Here is a 19,476-nt window from a genome sequence, read left to right as displayed (position 1 = left end):
TGAATGCCCCATGTATAATGAATATATCCTAACAAAAATTTTGTAAAAAATCTAGGCAGATATTATTGTTATTGATGTAATGTGGATATATTTTTGTACACACACATTTTCCTTCATCCATTCCCTCCTAGGTTCAGTCTTTCCATCAGGATCACTTTCCTTCTAACTTGAAGTACATTCTGTAGAAGGTCTCTCTAATCTTGCTTGTTTGAAACAGGGTCTTACTACGTAGCCCAGGCTGGCCTTGAATTTTCAGTCCTCCTGCCTCTGCCTCCAAGTGCTGGAATTATAGAGGTATGTGTCACTATGCCTGGCTGCTGTTTTCTTCTCTGCAGATATCTTTATTTTACCCTTGTTACTAAATGATAGATTTTCTGGGTATAGGATTTTATTCTCAGCATATCAAAGATATTATTCCACTCTTTTCTGGTTTTCATTGGTGTTATTGGGAAGTCACTTTTCATCTTTCTTTTTCTTACTTACTAAGATCGCTTTGCCATCTTTGGTAATGTACAGAGTCACCGTGACATTATGTTAATTTTTTCATTGCTGTGATAAATAGCTGAGAGAAACGTTTAAAGGAGGAAAATTTATTTTGGTTCATGATTTCAGAGGTTTTAGCCCAAGGTTAGATGGATCCATGGCTTTGGGCCTTGGGCAGCAGAAGTATGTGACAGAGGCTCACATCATGGCAGAAAAGAAGCAGAGAAAGAGGCAGGAAGGGACCAGGGGCAAGACACTTTTCAAAGGCATGTCTTAAATGACCTATTTCCTCTAACCAGACCCCACCTCCTAAAGTTTTTACCACCTCCCAAAATACTGCTATCAGATGGAGACCAAGCCTTCACCACATGAACTTAGAACATTTCAGATTCAAACCATAACAGATGTGTTTAGAAGTAGAATTATTTTTCATGCATTTTATATGGAAATCAGTAAGTTTGGTGAATCTAAGAACTGATACCAGTCACCAGTTCTGGAAAATCTTTGGTCATCACCTCTTCAAAAAGGTGGCTTCTTTCTTACCTCTGTCCGAATCTCTGATTATAGATATATTTTGCATCTCACTCAATCCTCAGGTCTTTTAACCTCTCATTTCTCTTTGCTTCTTTTTTACTAGATTCTGGATAATTTCTTCACATCTGTCTTTTAGTTCATTAATCTTTTCAACTATGCCCAATATTCTATTAAATCTGTTTAAGCTTTTGATTTTAGTTTTTATTTCTGGAGGACTTGCATGGCTCTTTTGCAAATTTGCTTAGTCATTTTGTTCTCTGTTCATATCTGTTTTCTCTCTCCCACTCCTCCCTACCTTTTTGCTTTAAACAAATATTACTCTATGTGTTTGATAATTCCAATACACAATCTCATTTTGATATCTGCTGTCTCTTCTGGATCTGAGTGATGATACCTAATTTTTGGCTGTTAGCTTCTTTGAACTTTGTAGAAGTTTCTATTCAGCATGGATTAAACTATATTTACCTAGAAGTGACTTATTTTCCTCTAAAAAGGATCTGCTTGTTTCCTACCTTTCTTTTGGGGGGGGGGAGTAGGCACTGTCAACATGGGACACTTCAAATTAAAGCACTATCTGTTTTTCAAATTATGTATGTGGTTTTTGAATTCAGATGACAATGTAACATGATGGCTGGATTCTGGTTTAAATGGGAGATTTTTTTTTTTTTTCCTCTCCTTTAACAGGACAGAAATAGAGAAATTTACTGAGTGTCACCTTCTATGTGTCTGCTTTTATTTTGACAATATACTTTGTTGGGCTCTCATTTTATATAGGGATCCCCTAACAGACACTATGTAGGATATTTCTTGACCCTATACTCTATGCAGACATCAAAACAGAAGCACAGAGTCTCCGGGGTTAGTAGAAATCTATGATGTGAAATGTAACTTTAGTGCTTTCTTGTTTTTAGGGCTCCTACTTTAACTTTGGTTTGGCCATCATATGCAACTCAGTAATTTATTTTTAAAAAATTTAAAGAATACTTTATCTAGACTAGCTCCATTTCCATAACAGAGTAGTTCAGACACAGAAGAGTTTAACTTACTTAGATAAATTTTAAATGTATAAATGAAATTTATATTCAACTCAATACTACTTTGTTAAATTAGAAATAAAAATTTTAAAAGTTTTTAAATATCCTTTTTGGAAAGCTTGGAAATTAAAAAATTTGACAGTTTTCACATTAGCTATGTGGAATTTTTTTTGCAGCCAATTCACAGACTTGGAACTACAAACTATACATATGAGACTACTTTAAGTACTACTTGTATATTTTTCTCTCTCTACCCCCATACATAGGAATTACCTAGAAAACCAACAAGATCAAGATCTTCTTTTATACTTCTGAGCTTAGAATACAGATAGCTTTTTTTTTTATTCATATGTGCATACAATGTTTGGGTCATTTCTCCCCCCTTCCCCTCCCCTTACCCACCTTAACCACTTGCTACCAGGCAGAAACTATTTTGCCCTTATCTCTAATTTTGTTGAAGAGAGAGTATAAGCAATAATAGGAAGGACCAAGGGTTTTTGCTAGTTGAGATAAGGATAGCTATACAGGGACTTGACTCTCATTGCTTTCCTGTGTATGTGTGTGTTACCTTCTAAGTGAATTCTTCTCAAACCAACCTTTTCTCTAGTTCCTAGTCCCCTTCTCCTATTGGACTCAGTTGCTTTAAAGTATCTGCTTTAGTTTCTCTGCGTTGAGGGCAACAAATGCTATCTAGTTTTTTGGGTATCTTACCTATCCTCATACCTTCCTTGTGTGTTCTCGCTTTACCATGTGATCAAAGTCCAATCCCCTTGTTGTGTTTGACCTTGATCTAATGTCCGCATATGAGGGAGAACATACAATTTTTGGTCTTTTGGGCCAGGCTAACCTCACTCAGAATGATGTTCTCCAGTTCCATCCATTTACCAGCGAATGATAACATTTTGTTCTTCTTCATGGCTGCAGAAAATTCTATTGTGTATAAATACCACATTTTCTTAATCCATTCGTCAGTAGTGGGGCATCTTGGCTGTTTCCATAACTTGACTATTGTGAATAGTGCTGCAATAAACATGGGTGTGCAGGTGCCTCTGGAGTAACCTGTGTCACATTCTTTTGGGTATATCCCCAAGAGTGGTATTGCTGGATCATATGGTAGATCAATGTTTAGATTTTTAAGAAGCCTCCAAATTTTTTTCCAGAGTGGTTGTAGTAGTTTACATTCCCAACAACAGTGTAAGAGGGTTCCTTTTTCCCCCGCATTCTTGCCAACACTTGTTGTTAGTGGTGTTGCTAATGATGGCTATTCTAACAGGGGTGAGGTGGAATCTTAGTGTGGTTTTAATTTGCATTTCCTTTATTGCTAGGGATGGTGAGCATTTTTTCATGTGTTTTTTGGCCATTTGAATTTCTTCTTTTGAGAAAGTTGAGTTCACTTGCTCATTTCTTTATTGGTTCATTAATTTTGGGAGAATTTAGTTTTTTGAGTTCCCTATATATTCTGGTTATCAGTCCTTTGTCTGGTGTGTAGCTGGCAAATATTTTCTCCCACTCTGTGGGTGGTCTTTTCAGTTTAGAGACCATTTCTTTTGTTGAGCAGAAGCTTTTTAGTTTTATGAAGTCCCATTTATCTATGCTATCTCTTAGTTGCTGTGCTGCTGGGGTTCCACTGAGAAAGTTCTTGCCTATACCTATTAATTCCAAAGTATTCCTACTCTTTCCTGTACCAACTTTAGAGTTTGGGGTCTGATATTAAGATGCTTGATCCATTTTGAGTTAATATTGGTATAGAGTTATAAACATGGATCTAGTTTCAGTTTTTTGCAGACTGCTAATTGTTTTCCCAGCAGTTTTTGTTGAAGAGGCTGCTATTTCTCCATCGTATATTTTTAGCGCCTTTGTCAAAGACAAGTTAGTTATAGTTATGTGGCTTCATATCCGGGTCCTCTATTCTGTTCCACTGGTCTTCATGTTTGTTTTTGTGCCAGTACCATGCTGTTTTTATTGCTATTGCTTTGTAATATAGTTTGAAGTCGGGTATTGTGATTACCTCCAGCATTGTTCTTTTTACTGAGTATTGCCTTGGCTATTCGTGGCCTCTTGTGTTTCCACATAAATTTAATGGTAGATTTTTCAATCTCTTTGATGAATATCATTGGGATTTTGATGGGAATTGCATTAAACATGTAGATTACTTTTGGGAGTATAGACATTTTTACTATGTTGATTCTACCAATCCATGACCATCGGAGATCTCTCCACTTTCTATAGTCTTCCTCAATCTCTTTCTTCAGAAGTTTATAGTTTTCCTTGTAGAGGTCGTTCACATCTTTTGTTAGGTTTACACCTAGGTATTTGATTTTTTTTGAGGCTATTGTAAGTGGAATTGTTTTCATATATTCTTTCTCAGTTTGTTCATTATTAGTGTATAGAAATGCTAATGATTTTTCTATATTGATTTTATATCCTGCTACCTTGCTATAGCTGTTGATGGTGTCTAGGAGCTTTTGAGTAGAGTTTTTTGGGTCTTTAAGGTATAGGATCATATCGTCTGCAAATAGGGATATTTTGACAGTTTCTTTACCTATTTGTATTCCTTTTATTCCTTCTTCTTGCCTAATTGTTCTGGCTAGGAATTCCAGTACTATGTTGAATAAGAGTGGAGATAGTGGGCATCCTTTTCTCGTTCCTGATTTTAGAGGGAATGGTTTCAGTTTTTCACCGTTAAGTATAATGCTGGCTGTAGAATACAGATAGCTTTATGCTAAGCTATATATTTTGTGTTAAGAAAGAGTCAAAGAAAAATATCCCACATTTCTATTCATTGTAGTTTTCACCTATGCTTACTATTTACCATTTAAAAGCAATCACTCTTTACCTGTCAGCAAAAATGAGCTAAAAGAGCCTCTGCAGCTTTCAAATTGCCAGAGCATGCAATACTTTTTAGCCGATTCTTCTGCAGTATACAAACTACTAGAAAAGAAGAATTAGTTTAATTCATTAAAAAATACTGGGTCTTTTGCATAAAAATTATGTTTTAAGTATTTTCATACACAAAAAGAAAACTTAACTTTATTTTTTAAATGTATTAATTAAAATAGAGTTCCATAGACCAAATTTCATGTACTTCTTCTAACCCTGAGAAGGTCTGGTCATTTATAAACTCCTTAATTACTTCATTATGTAATTACCATTTGCTTATAAACTATTTTGCCTCTACTTCCTTCAATGTACTGACTTGGGATATTTTTAGCACTTCTGTTCACAAACTATCATAATACTAATCCTATAAATCACCAAAAATAAAAATACAAAATAAATAAAACTGCTGTGCTTACCATGCACATAGTACCTTCTTCTTCTTCTTCTTCTTCTTTTTTATAAAACTGCTGTCCCTCAGTCCAACTTACACAGAAATTCTGGACCCTCTACTAGCTAAGAATCAGCACTATGCAAAAGTCCTAGGTCCTAATGTGTAGTTCAGGTCCTTCAATGTTGGTAATGTGTGAGTAGTGATGTGTGTTGTATATGTCAGTGTGTTTTGGTTGCTAAGGGGAGTAGGAAGAAAATCTGCTTGATAGTGTAAATCACAGTTCATCAGTAGCTAGGAAGCTACCATCCTTGGTAGGGCAGAGACCACTGATTCACAAGCTCCTTATGCACCAAACTTCTTATTTTCACTGATTGAGCATTGATTGTATTCCATTTATTTGACCATATGGAACATATGCAGATGCTAGTTATGAGTACTGCTAGTTAAACTGACAGTCTAGGGTAGTAGAAAGCTAGATTTTTATATCTAAACCACCCAGTTTACCCACATAATCAAAAAATCTGGTCATACAGTAGAAAATTTGAGAATCTATACAATTCTTGAATCTTACCAAGGCTTCTTTGACAATTAAACACCTAAGATTATAGGTAATTATTTACTGTATTTTTTTGGTGGGACTAGGGTTTAAACTCAGGCCTTCATCCTTACAATAAGCAGGCACTCTACCACTTGAGCTACACCTCCAGTTCATCTTGCTGTGGTTATTTTTGGAGATACGGTCTCATGAACTATTTTGCAGGACTGGCCTTGAGCCACAATCCTCTTAATCTTAGCTTCCCAAGTAGCTAGGGCTATAGGCGTGAGCCATTGGTACTGGTGGGCAATTATTATAAGGAAAAAAAGGAAAGGGAAATATTTCTGTCAGCCATATCCAACATAGATATTTTTGCTGTTAATGGGGCTTTCTGAAGACATCTGAATTTGATACATTCTTTGGCCACAAAAATATGTTTATAAATAGTCAGTTAGTATGGAAATAAAATCTTTTGTCATAAGGACTTTTCTTTTAGTCCCCTAAAATTTAGCATAGAGTCTACATGTGGTAGGCACTAAAAATATTTGTTAATGGAGTATTATTTCCAACCAACATGTTTTTGAAATGAAAATGACTACAAGTTAAAGGTACAATATATTACTCACTGTTTACTTCTGCTTTATTTTTGTAATACTTTCTCCTTTTGTTTTTAGTTTTATAGGTGAGGTATAAGTCAATTTTCAATACTGGGGCTGCAGCCCAGGACTTTGGGCTTACTAGGAAGGCTCTCCAGAGCTTGAGCCACACCCCCAGCCCTGAATCAATTTAAAGTACCTATCTTTAAGTTTATATAGTCGCGTACCAAATGAAGTGGTTTCTCCTTACTGGTGAATGAGGGAGTGGTGAGACAGCTTCCAAATGGCTCTACTTTTAACTCATTAAAAAGCCTTTTTTCTTTCAATTTTGCCAAACAATAATGCATCAGATAAGACTTGTTTCATAAATTCTCATTAGGTACTTGAGTTAGAACAATAGGTACATAACCTGCGTGATTTTATATTAAATTGAAATTCAAGATTAAACTAACTTCTGATAGTGTCTTTCTAATTGCTAATTTGCCTTAACAGAAGGGTTAGGGTAATAGCAGAGTTTAAAAGCCTAATGCATACAGCATGTTTTGCATTTCACCTTAGCTAAGAGACTAATGACATTTAAAGAAGCTATGTGAAGTCCCATACTTATTCCCATGCTATTTTTAGGTGTCTTATGTGATGTGGACAGTCCTAGTCCATGTGTCCTGTGTAGCACAGGTCTACCCCACAAGTGTAAATAATTCTTACAGAGAAAATGTAAACATGGTTGCGGCCCTCAATGTTCACTTTTTCATTTTATAGTTTGACACCACACAGACCATTACAGATACCTACGCGGCCAATGGTGAGTCTAGAGCTCTGACTCTAGTTGCTTCAATAATCCAAAAGTCTTCTCCTCCAGAAGATCAGCCCATTATAACTAAGAACTCAAAACCTAGCACATAGGTCCTACAGTTTCCAGTCCTAGGAAAATTCTTCAGGGACTTATAAACATTCCTGTAATTCTCCTTAACATTCTCCTTAATGTTATTTTCAGATACAATAAGTTCTAGGTTTGTAGTAGGGAAAAGGGGAACTGTACTGGTTATGTTCCTGGTTTTCTAACTGGAATAAGAAGCAAGAATAGAATGGCTTTATTCCAAGATAAAAGACTATCCTGGAAAACATTAAATTACATTTTGGTTCTACAGGTTTGGTTTTCCAAACACTAAGACCACACTGCCAGAGGTGAACAAGACCAGTGGATATTCTCTGTTTGACATGGGATATGATACCTGGTACTCCTATGGGGAATAAGTTAGTAGCCACATCTACTGATCAACCACTATGCACTTTATTCAGTGATCCTTGGCTATTGCTGGCATGAGATCTATGAAAAATCTTTTATAAGATCTCCTGGAAACTCCTTGAAATGGACATCATGGTTACCCAGTATTACAGACAAAAAAATTGAGGCACAGAACAATTAAATTCACAGAGTAAGTGATAGGGACAGGCAATCTGGCTCTAATTCAGAGTGTTAAATCACTTATTATAGGCTAAATTGTACCCTCCCCCCAACCATATGTTGAATCCTTAATGTCAGTACCCAGAATGTGACTATATTTGGAGACAGGGCCTTTCAAGAAGTAATTGGGTTAAATGGGGTCACTAAGGTGCACCCTAATTCTACATGACGTGTCCTTATAAGAGGTCATTAGGACACTGACAAAGATGGAAGTAAGACTAGGAACACAAAGGGAGAAGGCAACTATGTATAAGCTAAGACAAGAGGCCTTAGAATGAAAACAACCCTTTAAACATTTAGTTCTTGAACTTGTAGCTTTCAGAACAATAAGGAAATAAAGTTCTGTTGTTTATACCACGCAGTCTGTGTATTTGTTATGACAGCCGTAAAGAATTAACACACCACAGCTGCCTTTCATGGTAATGGGTGTCAGTAGAGGCAGTGCTGTCAGCAAGGACCCAGTGAAAGGTCTGAAGTATACTAGCCAATGTCAGTCTGTGAATATTTTCAAGTTATTTACTTTTAATGGTAACATATTCACATTCAAAATTCTAAAAGTTATTATAAAAGGTCATGTTGTGAAAAATCTCCGTATTGCCATATTACCCAGTTCCCTTTTGGGTACAACCAATGTTACCTGTTTCTTGTATCCCCTTCTAAAGATACTCTATGCATAAAAACAAATATGTATGTATACAACCATGTATTCCCTCCAGTTGTGGGGATCAAATCCAGAGCCTCATCCATGCTAGACAAACACTCAACCACTGAGGTACATTCCCAGCCTCCAGTTGCTTACAGTAGATACTGTATTATCCCTTATTTTTTCATATAAGTATCATGGAAATTACCTCAATGTGGAGAAATTTAATTAAAAACTGCTTGTTCTGAATTGCAACTTGGGTTCTACATATAATCTTTACTTACATTTTACAAAGAGGAGGAAATGAAAATGTCTGAAATCCTGCACATAATGAATTCACTGAAGAATGATGGCTTATTAAGTTCAGTTGAATTAGTGGTAGTTCTAAATCTCCTGGAATATATGAAAATTATAAATTTACATAACATTATATAAAAGAGTAAAATTTAGAACTTTTGGTAAGCAATTATTATGTTTGGTCATTCTATTACAACAAAAATATTTCAATAAAAAGGAAATTTGGGGACTGGGCTCAGTGGCTCATCCCTGTAATCCCAGCCACTCAGGAGGAAATTGGGAGGGCACCATTTGAAGTTAGTCAGGGCAAAAAGTTAGCAAGACCCCATATCAACAAACAAGCTGGGTGTGGATGCTTCATGCCTGTAATCCCAGCTATATAGGAGGTATAGGTAGCAGGATTGCAGGCTGAGGTGCCAGAGGCAAAAAAGTACAAGACCCTATCTGAAAAATGGCTAAAAAGCAAAACAGGGCTGGTGAAATGGTAGACTGCTTGCCTAGCAAGTGCAAGACACTGAGTTCAAAACCCCAGCACTACCAAAAAAAGAAATGTGGGTCACTTGACATACAAAATAACAATCTTAAATTTCCATCTATTATAATGAATTATATATTTATCACATGGTATCTCAACTATGAAAAAAACTATAGCAACAGCTAAACTATTGAATTTACTTAGATAAGTTCTAAGAGTTTTATGTGCAATAATGTTTTTTAATTCTGGCAGTTTATGTTGTCAGAACTTAGGACTATTTTTATCACCATAATAAATATTGGCGATGTTAAGCAAATGGTACTATGAAGAGTAATTCCTTCATGAGTCTGGACTCTAGATGGCCTGACACAGAGGTATAAATTTATAGAGTGAGCTTGAAAACTGGATCTTCATTTATTTATAAGTAATCAGTGTAGTTTCATTACTTTAATAAACAAAACAGCAAGCTTCCAAATAGGTAATTAATGTGATCTAATCATAAATGTACCATCAATATGACTTCAAAAGCAACATAATTGAGCATTATACTGGAACATAAGCTGATTCTCAGGTTTCAGGTTGGTAAGATAATAATGCACTAATGACATGCAGAGAATAAAATCTAGGAGATTAAAAAGTCAAACTTAAAAAGTGTAAAGATCAACAGAATTGCTAACACTGACATAAAATATAAAATCGTACTGAGCTACATTTTAAGATTTCTACTTTTAATATTAATGCTACTTCCTCCATAGAATTACTTACTTTTGAGACTGACAGGATTCTGAAAGGATGAATGCAGAAGGGCAGATAAGAGAAAAATGACAACCAGGATTATGATAATCAAACATGAAAACTGACTCCTAGGTGAATGTATTCACATTTATCTATATATAGGTAATGTTGATAAACTCAATGGTTTGTTCAAAATTTCTACCTGGTTCACTGGACAGTGGTTCACTCTGATTGTGAATGGTCAAAATCTCTGTGGAGCTGCATTTTATATCCTCAACATCAATTCCATGCTTGGTAGGAGGATCTGAAAGAAAAAGGAAAAAAACTACTGTCAACAAAAGCACCATTAAATTCATTTTGTGTAACACTGTTTGGTGGTTTTTTAAAGTATCCTTATTGCTTTATTGTATTCCTTTTAGAGAGAAGTGCAGATTTAGGTTTCCGAAGACTTCATAGGCTAATAACTATTTCCTCATGTACACTTCCTTTTATTTAATTTGTCAAAATTATCAAGGGAATATAGAAGTGGGAAAATCCACATAATCATCAGAATCTAAGATAGAGTGGGCAATCCATAAGTTACCAGGTTTAAGGAATGAGGTCACTTTGAAAAATTTAACCTTCATCAACACATGATAACTTTATAAGCCCCATTTAGTTGTAGTTCTATTGATGGTGCTGGACATTTAATCCAAGGCCTGACACATGGTAGGCAGGCCCTCTATCACTGAGCAAAATCCCTAGCCCATGTCTATAATGCCATTTTTTCTTTCTTTTTTCAGCTGACACATTTTGCCTATCCCTCTTAAAAAAAAAATAAACCTTTTGTCCTTTTTTTCTTTTTAGGCACAACCTTATGAAAACTACAGAGAGCTGGTGGAGTGGCTCAAGTGGCAGAGTGCTGCCTAGCAAGCGAGAAGCTCTGAGTTCAAACCCTGGTACCTCCAAAATAAATAAATAAACAAATGTGATCTTAAAGAAAAATTTAAAAAGTAAACACCTTACATAGTAATTCTTTGAATGTAAGATAGCTTTCCATATTTTATTGCTTATGAATGTGACTTATCTTATAATCAGAAATGTACATTAATAATATTTCTTTCCCTTAAACATTTTTAATAAGTTGATAATGTTTTATAGTTGCTGGGATCTTAGAATAACAGAAATATGGCAATTAGATTTTTTTATTTAATCTAAGAACTAATCTCTCTTTTAACAGAGAAGTTTAGCCCACTCACTTATTCAGATAAAAGTGGTACTTTTATAATCTTATACTTCCAATTCCTTTTGGTTCTTTACTTTTATTTTCCATACAATTAATTCTATTGTGTTGAGCTTTTCTTCTCTATGGGTTTGGAATTTGTACATCTTTTTTCAAATCTATGCATTGTCATTAATTAAAACTTTTTTAATCTTGATTTTTCCTGAGCCAGTGGCTCATGCCTGTTATCCTAGCTACTCAGGAGGCAGAAATCAGGAAGATACTGGTTTGAAGCCAGTCTGAGCAAATAGTTCATGAGACCCTATCTCAAAACAAACCCTTCACAAAATAAGGCTTGTAGAGTGGCCCAAGGTGTAGGCCCTGAATTCAAGCCCCAGTACTATAAATAAATAAATAAATAAATTAATTAAATAAAAAAGAAGACTCTCAAACCCCTATTAAGATTTGAAGTTTGCATATTTTCCACAAAAACTTTCTCTTTCTCTAAGATCTTAGCTTTTATTCAAATCAGGTGATTATAAAGAATTTCTTTCAAAATTGTATTTCTATATTCTGCTTCAAGATAGTATAAAACATGCATATTACTTTTCTCTTCTAAATCCTATTAGAATGACAGTAAGTAGACTTAAAAGTGAAATAAGGACAAAGAGAAGGAAAACTCATTTGTGGGCCAGAGTTAAGAGAAATCTAGGATATAAAAAGTTGAAGTATAATATATAAAACAGTATGAAGGGAACTTCGCTTCTACAATAGCTCCTATTGGACCAGTCCTCCTGCAGATAAAATGTCTAACTGAACAAATGTATAAAATGACCATCAAGAGATACCACAATCTAAAGCAGGCAGAAACTGGAAGGGAATTGCCAGAGTGATTTTCCCATTTTTACAGCTTTTCACTTTAAGAGAGGACCTAGTTGGTACTGACTAGGGCAACTAAACTTGGATAAAAATTTGAGTTCTTATTGTCTTGAACTAGAAGACAGTTGTACCTGAACAAGAGTTTGTGGTTACCACAGCAGCTGGAAAGTGAAGGGGGGAATTCAGGAAAGGAGAGAGTAACAGAGAAGAAGCCTCAAACTTTATATAAACTACCTAAATCTCTAGCTGATCACTGAACTGCACATGTTTGCGGAAGACTCCAAGAACATCAGGTTAGGGCTAAAAATACATACTAGAGATTTCAGCTTCTTCCCACCACAGAGGAGAAAAATTTTGTAGTTTGAGTTCAGCCAAGTTAACAGCCTACTACAACAAGCAAGCAAACAAACAACAACAAAAAATCAAGTTTTTTCAGAGGAACACTGCAGAATACAATTTCAGTAATGTATCAAGGTGCAATGTCAGGATACAATCTAGGTATGTTTAGTAAAATGAACAAACAGGAAAAGGGGACTCATATCAACAAAAATATGTCACTGAACATTAACCAGGAAATGACTCAGATTTTAAAATTAGTATACAAAGATTTTAAAGCAGTAGTAACATCACACAGTAACCATTATATTAATGAATATAAAATGCTGTTATAATGAAGGGGCAAAAAACCCTCAGAAAAGAAAGAGAAACTATAAAAAAGAACAAATGGAAATTCTAAGAATGAATATATGAAATAAAAAACTCACTGGATGAGCTTAACAGAAAATTAGAGGTAACGTGAGTCAATGAATTGAAAACAGAGCAATAGAAATTACCCTATCCAAAAAGCAACAAGAAAAAGACTCCATACAAATTAACAGATTTAGTAATCTGTGGGACAATTTATCCATCTAACTTTTTAACTATAAATCTTGGCATTTTTGTAATTAAATAGAATTCTGTAGTAATCAACTACTCAGAAAGCAATGCCTTTGGCTCAGTTGCTTTCAGTGGATGAGTTCTACTAAACATTTAAAGAAAAATTAACATCAATTATTCAGTCAATCCTAAAAATAGAAGAGTAAATGATCTTCAAGTCATCATATGAAACCAGTATTTTCCTGATATCCAAACCAAAGACATCAAAAGAAAATACAGACCAATACTTCTTATAGGTATAGACATGAAAATCAATAACCTAGTAACCACAGTAGGATTTAGTACAGTAATACACAGTTGATTTAATACCTCAAATATAGTTAATGTAATGCACTGTATCAACAGGAAGATTTTAGTCCCATGATTATCCAAATACAAAAGATAAAAATGTTTAAATCTTCAACAAAACATTATAAAACTGAATTTGACAGCACATTAAAAAGATTGTATACCATGGATCAAGTGAGGTTTTGCACTGAGATGCAAGGATGGTTCAGTACACACAAATCAAATGTGATACAACACATTAGCAGAATGAAGAACAAGAACCATACAATCATGTCAAGAGTACAGAAAAGACATTTGCCAAAATTTAATGCCCTTTCATGACAAGAACGCTCAACAAACTAGATACAGAGGAATGTACTTAACAAGTAAAAGCCACCTATGAAAATCCCACAGTCTAACATCATACTTGACAATGCAAAGTTGAAAATTTTTCCTCTAAGATCAGGAACAAGAAAAGGGATGTCCACTTTCATCACTTCTATTCAACATAGCACTAAAAGTACTGCCAGAGTATGAGGTAAGAAAAAGAAACAAAAGGCCTCCAAGTTGGAAAGGAAGAAGTTAAATTCTTTGCAGACATTGTGATTTATATATATATATAAAAAACCTTAAAGACTCTGCCAAAAAATTTAGAACTACTAAAGGCATTCAGGAAAATTGCAGGATACAAACTCAAAAATTAAAAAAATCAGTTTGTTTCTATATGCTAATGATAATCCAAAAAATAAAGGGAACACACATATTGTGTGTAGGAATGTAAACTAGTATAGCCATTGTGGAAAACACTGTGGAAGTTCTTCAAAAGATTAAGACAGAACTACAGTAAGATCTAGGAATCCTACTTCTGGGCATATACAGCCAGAGGAAATAAGATCACTATCTCAAAGACATATGCTGACTTCCATATTCACTGCAGCATTCACATTAGCAAGATATGAGACCAACCAAGGAGTCTGTCAGTGGATGACAGATAATGGAAATGTAGACAACTCCGAGCTCACATGATCCAGTTATTATTTCAACTTGTGTGAAAATGATACACGTTCAGTAGAAACTGTACTTTGAATTTTTATCTTTTCATTGGTTAGTGATGTGTGGTAGGAGACTCTGTCAGGATTCAGGGCAGTGGCGTTAAGCTACAACTCTCAGCCATGTGATTTATGAAGGTAAACAAATACAATACAGTATACTGTGTTGCTAAGCTACTCTGTTTGGTAACTGGGTATATTAAATGCATTTTCCACTTAAAATATTTTCAACTTATGGTGGGCTTATCAGAATCCCATCATGAGTTAAGGAGTGCATGTGCACATGTAATGGAATATTATTCAGCCATAAAAAGAAGGAAATCCTGCCATTTGTGACAACACGGATGAACTGGGAGACATTAGGCTGAACGAAACAGGGCTGACAGTGAAATATGAATACTGTCATCTCATTCATATGTGGTGTGTAAAAAAGCTGAACTCACAGAAACAGATTAGAAAGGTGGTTGTAGGAGCTAGTGGTGGGGAAAGGAGAGGATAATGGTTAAAGGAGCAAACTCAATTAGAAGATGTAAAGTTTATGTAAGAATTTAGAGCATAGTGACTACAATTAATGATGTACACTTGAAATTGCTAAGAAAGCATATTGTAGGGATTCTCACACTCATAAAAATGTTATGACATGAGGTGATGGCTATGTTAATTAGCCTGCTTGTGGTAATAACTTCACTATGTATACATATATCAAAAAATCATGATCCATACCTTAAATATATATAATTTTTTCTAAAAAATTTCCTTAAAAATTTAAGTAGTTGAATAAAACAGAAAAATAACCCAATTAAAAATGGGGCAAAGAATATAAGCAGACATTCCTCCAAAGAAGATATAAAAATGATCAATAAGTACATGGAAAAATCCTCAGCATAGCCAGACACCGATGGCTCACATGTACAATTCTAGCTACTCAGGAGGCAGACATTCAAGGATCATGGTACAAAACAGCCTGGGCAAAATGAAAGTGAGAACTTATCCTGAAAATACCCAACACAAAAAAAGGGCTGGTGGAGTGGATTAAGTTGTAGAGTGCCTACTTAGCAAGCATGAGTCCTGAGTTCAAACTCCGGAACCACCAAAAAAAAAAAAAAGATTCCCAACATCGTTAGCCATCTGGGAAATGCAAATCAAAGGCACGGTGAGACGCTGCTTCACACCACTAGAGAGCTATGAAAAAGTTAGCTAATGAGTTTTGGCAAGGAAATGGGTAATTAGAACCCATCATACATTACTGATGGGAATGAAAAAATGTGTAGCCACTTCAGAAAACATTCTGCCAATTCCTCAAAAAAATTAAACACAGAGTTACTATACGATCCAGCAATTCCACTTCTAGGCAAATACCCAAGAAAATGAAAATATATGTGTGCACAAAAACCTGTACATGAATGTTCAAAGGAGGATTATTTGTAATAGCTAAAGGGAAGAAACAACCCAAACATCCATGAATAGATGTATGGAAAACAAAATGTGATACATTCCTACAATGTATTATTATTAGGCTATAAAAAGGAATGAAGTACTGATAACATGCTATAATATAAATAAACTTAAAATATTATGCTAAGTGAAAAAAGCCAGTCACAGAAAGACCATATATGAAGTGATTCCATTTTTATTAAGATAATTTTATTTATCATTTGACCATGGGAAATAGATATCCTTGTAATGGGCAACTTCACTGCTGTACTAAGCAGTTAATCTGTGTTGCTGACTCAACCCAAAGGTACCTGGAACTCTGCCCATCCCCTGTCCTTTTACTGGCTTATATAACTTTTCTTGTTAGAGGGTCTCTGGCAATTTCTCTGTTCTTAATATAACATCTGAGCCTAGTGAAGGCTGGGAATATGACAGTATAGTTACTCAGTAAAGTCACTTGTTCTATTAACATAGATTTGTGTCCTGCTAAAAAGCCTATGGTCCACCCTGCAGTTTTGGTTTTCTTTTTTCTTTATTTTTTTGATGAGACTGGGGTTTGAACTCAGGCTTCACTCTTACAAAGCAGGTGCTCTACCACTTGAGTCACACCTCCAGTCCATTGTGCTCTGGTTATTTTGGAGATGGGGTCTCTGGAACTATTTGCCTGGGCTGGCCTCAAACCTCGATCCTTCCTGTCTCAGCTTCCCAAATAGCTAAGATTACAGGTGTGAGCCATTGGCACACAGCCCATCCTGCAGTTTTGAACTCTGACATATTTTCAAGTTTTGGTATGGATTTGATCCACTTATTTAGTTAGCTTTGCATTCCTTTTCTTTGACTTACAGGCTAATAACTCCTTTAATTTCATCTTTCTTTTGTGTGTGTGTGTGTGTGTGTGTGTGTGTGTGGTCCTGGGGATTGAACCCAGGGCCTCACATGTGTGAGGCAAGCATTCCACATCTTGAGTCATATCCACAGCCCTTTTATTTATATTTTGTTTCTGAGATAGGGTCTTGCTAACTTTGCCCAGACTGGCCTCAGCTCATAATTCTCCTGCTTCCACCTCCCGAGTATTTGGGATTACAGGCACGCATGATCATACTGGACTGGATTTAGTTTTATCTGCAAGAATTCTTATAGTTAGTTGGTGGCAACTATTCCTGTTCTCAGTGGATATCACAGATTCTCCTTATATTCCTTCCAGATGGTATATATCTTTAATCTCAAATGGAATTTATTTGGGTTCAAATTGTCATTAAAAATAATATTAAAAATATTTACTAAGACTAACTGGGATGAAATCTAAATTATAGTTTATGACTCTTTCAGTCATCTGATTCCACAAATCTTTATTCTGAGCATCTTCCTTGTGAGTAGCTCCATAGTTAACCAAGGCCTAATACAGAAGTCGAGAGCTTTCATTATACATAAGAAAACAATTATTCAAAAATCAGTATAAGTCACAGGTGTTTTAGCTTTATTTGTATAATTATTTTGAAAAAGTTAGATCAATTTTAGAGCAGCTTTAAGTTTGAAAGTAGTATAAAGAGAATGACAAGGCTAGAGATATGGCTCAGTGGTAGAGCACTTGCCTAGCACGCACGTGGTTCTGGGTTCAATCTCTGGTATTAGGGGAAGAAAAGAATAACAATATTAAAAGAGTCTGATCAATAACAATTCTGACACTTAAAAATTTTTATAAAATCTTTTTACAAAAGTATTTTAGTAAATAAGAGTAAATGATTTTTATAAGAAATACATTTTAAAAGTAATTCTCACCTCTTTTGAAAAGTTTTTCATTTTCATTTACATAATATATGATTTCTGGCATTAAGTTTAATGATGGCTTCGGTTCTGAGAGTGATGGAATATCAATTTCTTGTTTGAGGCTTGTAGACATTAAGAATTCAAACTCAGAAGGAAAAGTTGACGGCTGAAATAATATAAAATTAAAAGAAGTACTTAGGGAGGTTTTCCAAGTAAATATTTTTGAATTCATAAGTTAGTATGTTTTTGCTTACATAGCATATGAAATTTCGCATTATTTATTTATTTATTTTTGGTGGGATTGGGGTTTGAACTCAGGGCTTCATGCTTGCAGAGCATACACCTCTAGTTCACATACTAAACTTTAAGTTCACATTCAAATTTTTTTGAGGGGATGGGACTGGGGTTTGAACCTAGGATTTCAGGCTTATAAAACAGGCACTCTACCACTGAACCACACCTCTAGCCAATTTTGCTCTAGTATTTTAGAAATGGGGCCTCATGAACTATTTGTTCAGGCTGGCCTAAAACTGTGATCCTCAAGATCTCAGGTTCCCAAGTAGCTGGGATTACAAGCATGCACCACTGGCACCCAGCTCGCACACTCAATTTTTAAATGCTACACATACTTTTAAAAAACAGGGAAGTGTAGCAACCAAAATATATTCTTATTACAAGCAATGTTCTCTTTCAGTAATGTCTTCTATGGTTACTCATTATCTAAGTACAGTAGCTCTAGCTGTAGAAGTAGCTTCTTTTTGGCTAACAGCAAAAGTTTAAAATTCTAAATTAAAAACAATCACTACAGCAAATGAGAGATGGAAAATGGGGAGAAATGAAAAGATATAATGGAACTGAATTAATATTTATTGTACCCCATGGAATATGCTTTTTTTTCATCCCTACAGACTAGAATCCTCAACACATGGGAATGACTGACTGTGTGCCACTCTCACGATTAACAGGGGAAAGGAAGGAGGACTACAGGAGAGGCCAATAGTCAAATCAGTATTTTCCCCAAATATGTTACAACTTTAACTATAACGAAGCCCTTTAAATGCCTTAAGTGAATTATATGTATGTCCTTTGAATGTATTAAAAGCCCCAAATATAAAACATTTTTAGTTCTAAAAATTTTTTTAAGTAGTGAATGAATCTATTTTATATGGGTCTAAATTTTCAAGTTTGTTTAACTGCAATTTGTGGCCCCAATTGCTAGAATTCTTTATCTACTAATACCATAACAACTTTATGAGCTACTAGAATTGTATGCTAAAAAAAGCAGGGTTTCTGGGGGTATGGTTCAAGTAGTAGAGCACCTATCCAGCAAAAGGCCCCTAGTTCAAGCCCTAGTACAGCCAAAAAAAGGGGGGGTAGAGGCTATATTTGAGAAGTTTCACCTTTAATATGCAAAGATGCTGTTTTCCTTATTATACACTGGCAGCACTTAAAATTCAGTTTTAGACAATCTATATTCTTAGTTCCCCAATGAAATCACTTCTCTTCTAACTTAAGTACAATCTGCTTTGTACATAACTCACAACATTTCTAGCTCCAGTTTCCAATTTTTAAATTAGATACGACTATTTAATTTCCTTAGAATTATGAGAGAGAGTTTAAAAATTCTCTACACCTGGGCTGCACATTGGACCAATTAAATAAAAATGTTTGGGTAGGACCCAGGCTTCAACCTTTTTATTTTAATTCTTAAGGTAATTCCCATGTTCAGCTAAGGCCAAGAACCACTTTTTTTTTTGTTTATTTATTCACATGTGCATACATTGTTTGGGTCATTTCTCCACCCTGCCCCCCTCCACCACCCTTCCCCTCCTCCTCTCCTCAGTTTCAGGCAGGTCCCATTCTGCCCTTATCACT

The 19,476-nt window shown here is 35.2% G+C and overlaps 1 protein-coding gene across 1 annotated transcript in view; it reads right to left on the bottom strand.

Annotated features, from left to right (window-relative positions):
- Shoc1 (shortage in chiasmata 1) overlaps window positions 1-19,476 on the bottom strand; it is a 103,616-nt gene that overhangs the window by 40,222 nt on the left and 43,918 nt on the right. The window contains exons 9-12 of the mRNA XM_074051260.1: window positions 17,614-17,767; window positions 10,271-10,372; window positions 8,846-8,954; window positions 4,888-4,982 (exon numbers count right to left, since the gene is read on the bottom strand). Coding sequence (XP_073907361.1) covers window positions 4,888-4,982; window positions 8,846-8,954; window positions 10,271-10,372; window positions 17,614-17,767 — 460 coding nt within the window. The remainder of the gene's footprint in view (window positions 1-4,887; window positions 4,983-8,845; window positions 8,955-10,270; window positions 10,373-17,613; window positions 17,768-19,476) is intronic.

This window comes from Castor canadensis, chromosome 13, assembly GCF_047511655.1.
Source record: "Castor canadensis chromosome 13, mCasCan1.hap1v2, whole genome shotgun sequence".
Classification (NCBI taxonomy): Eukaryota; Metazoa; Chordata; class Mammalia; order Rodentia; family Castoridae; genus Castor; species Castor canadensis.
This window is presented reverse-complemented; position numbering and strand designations above follow the sequence as displayed.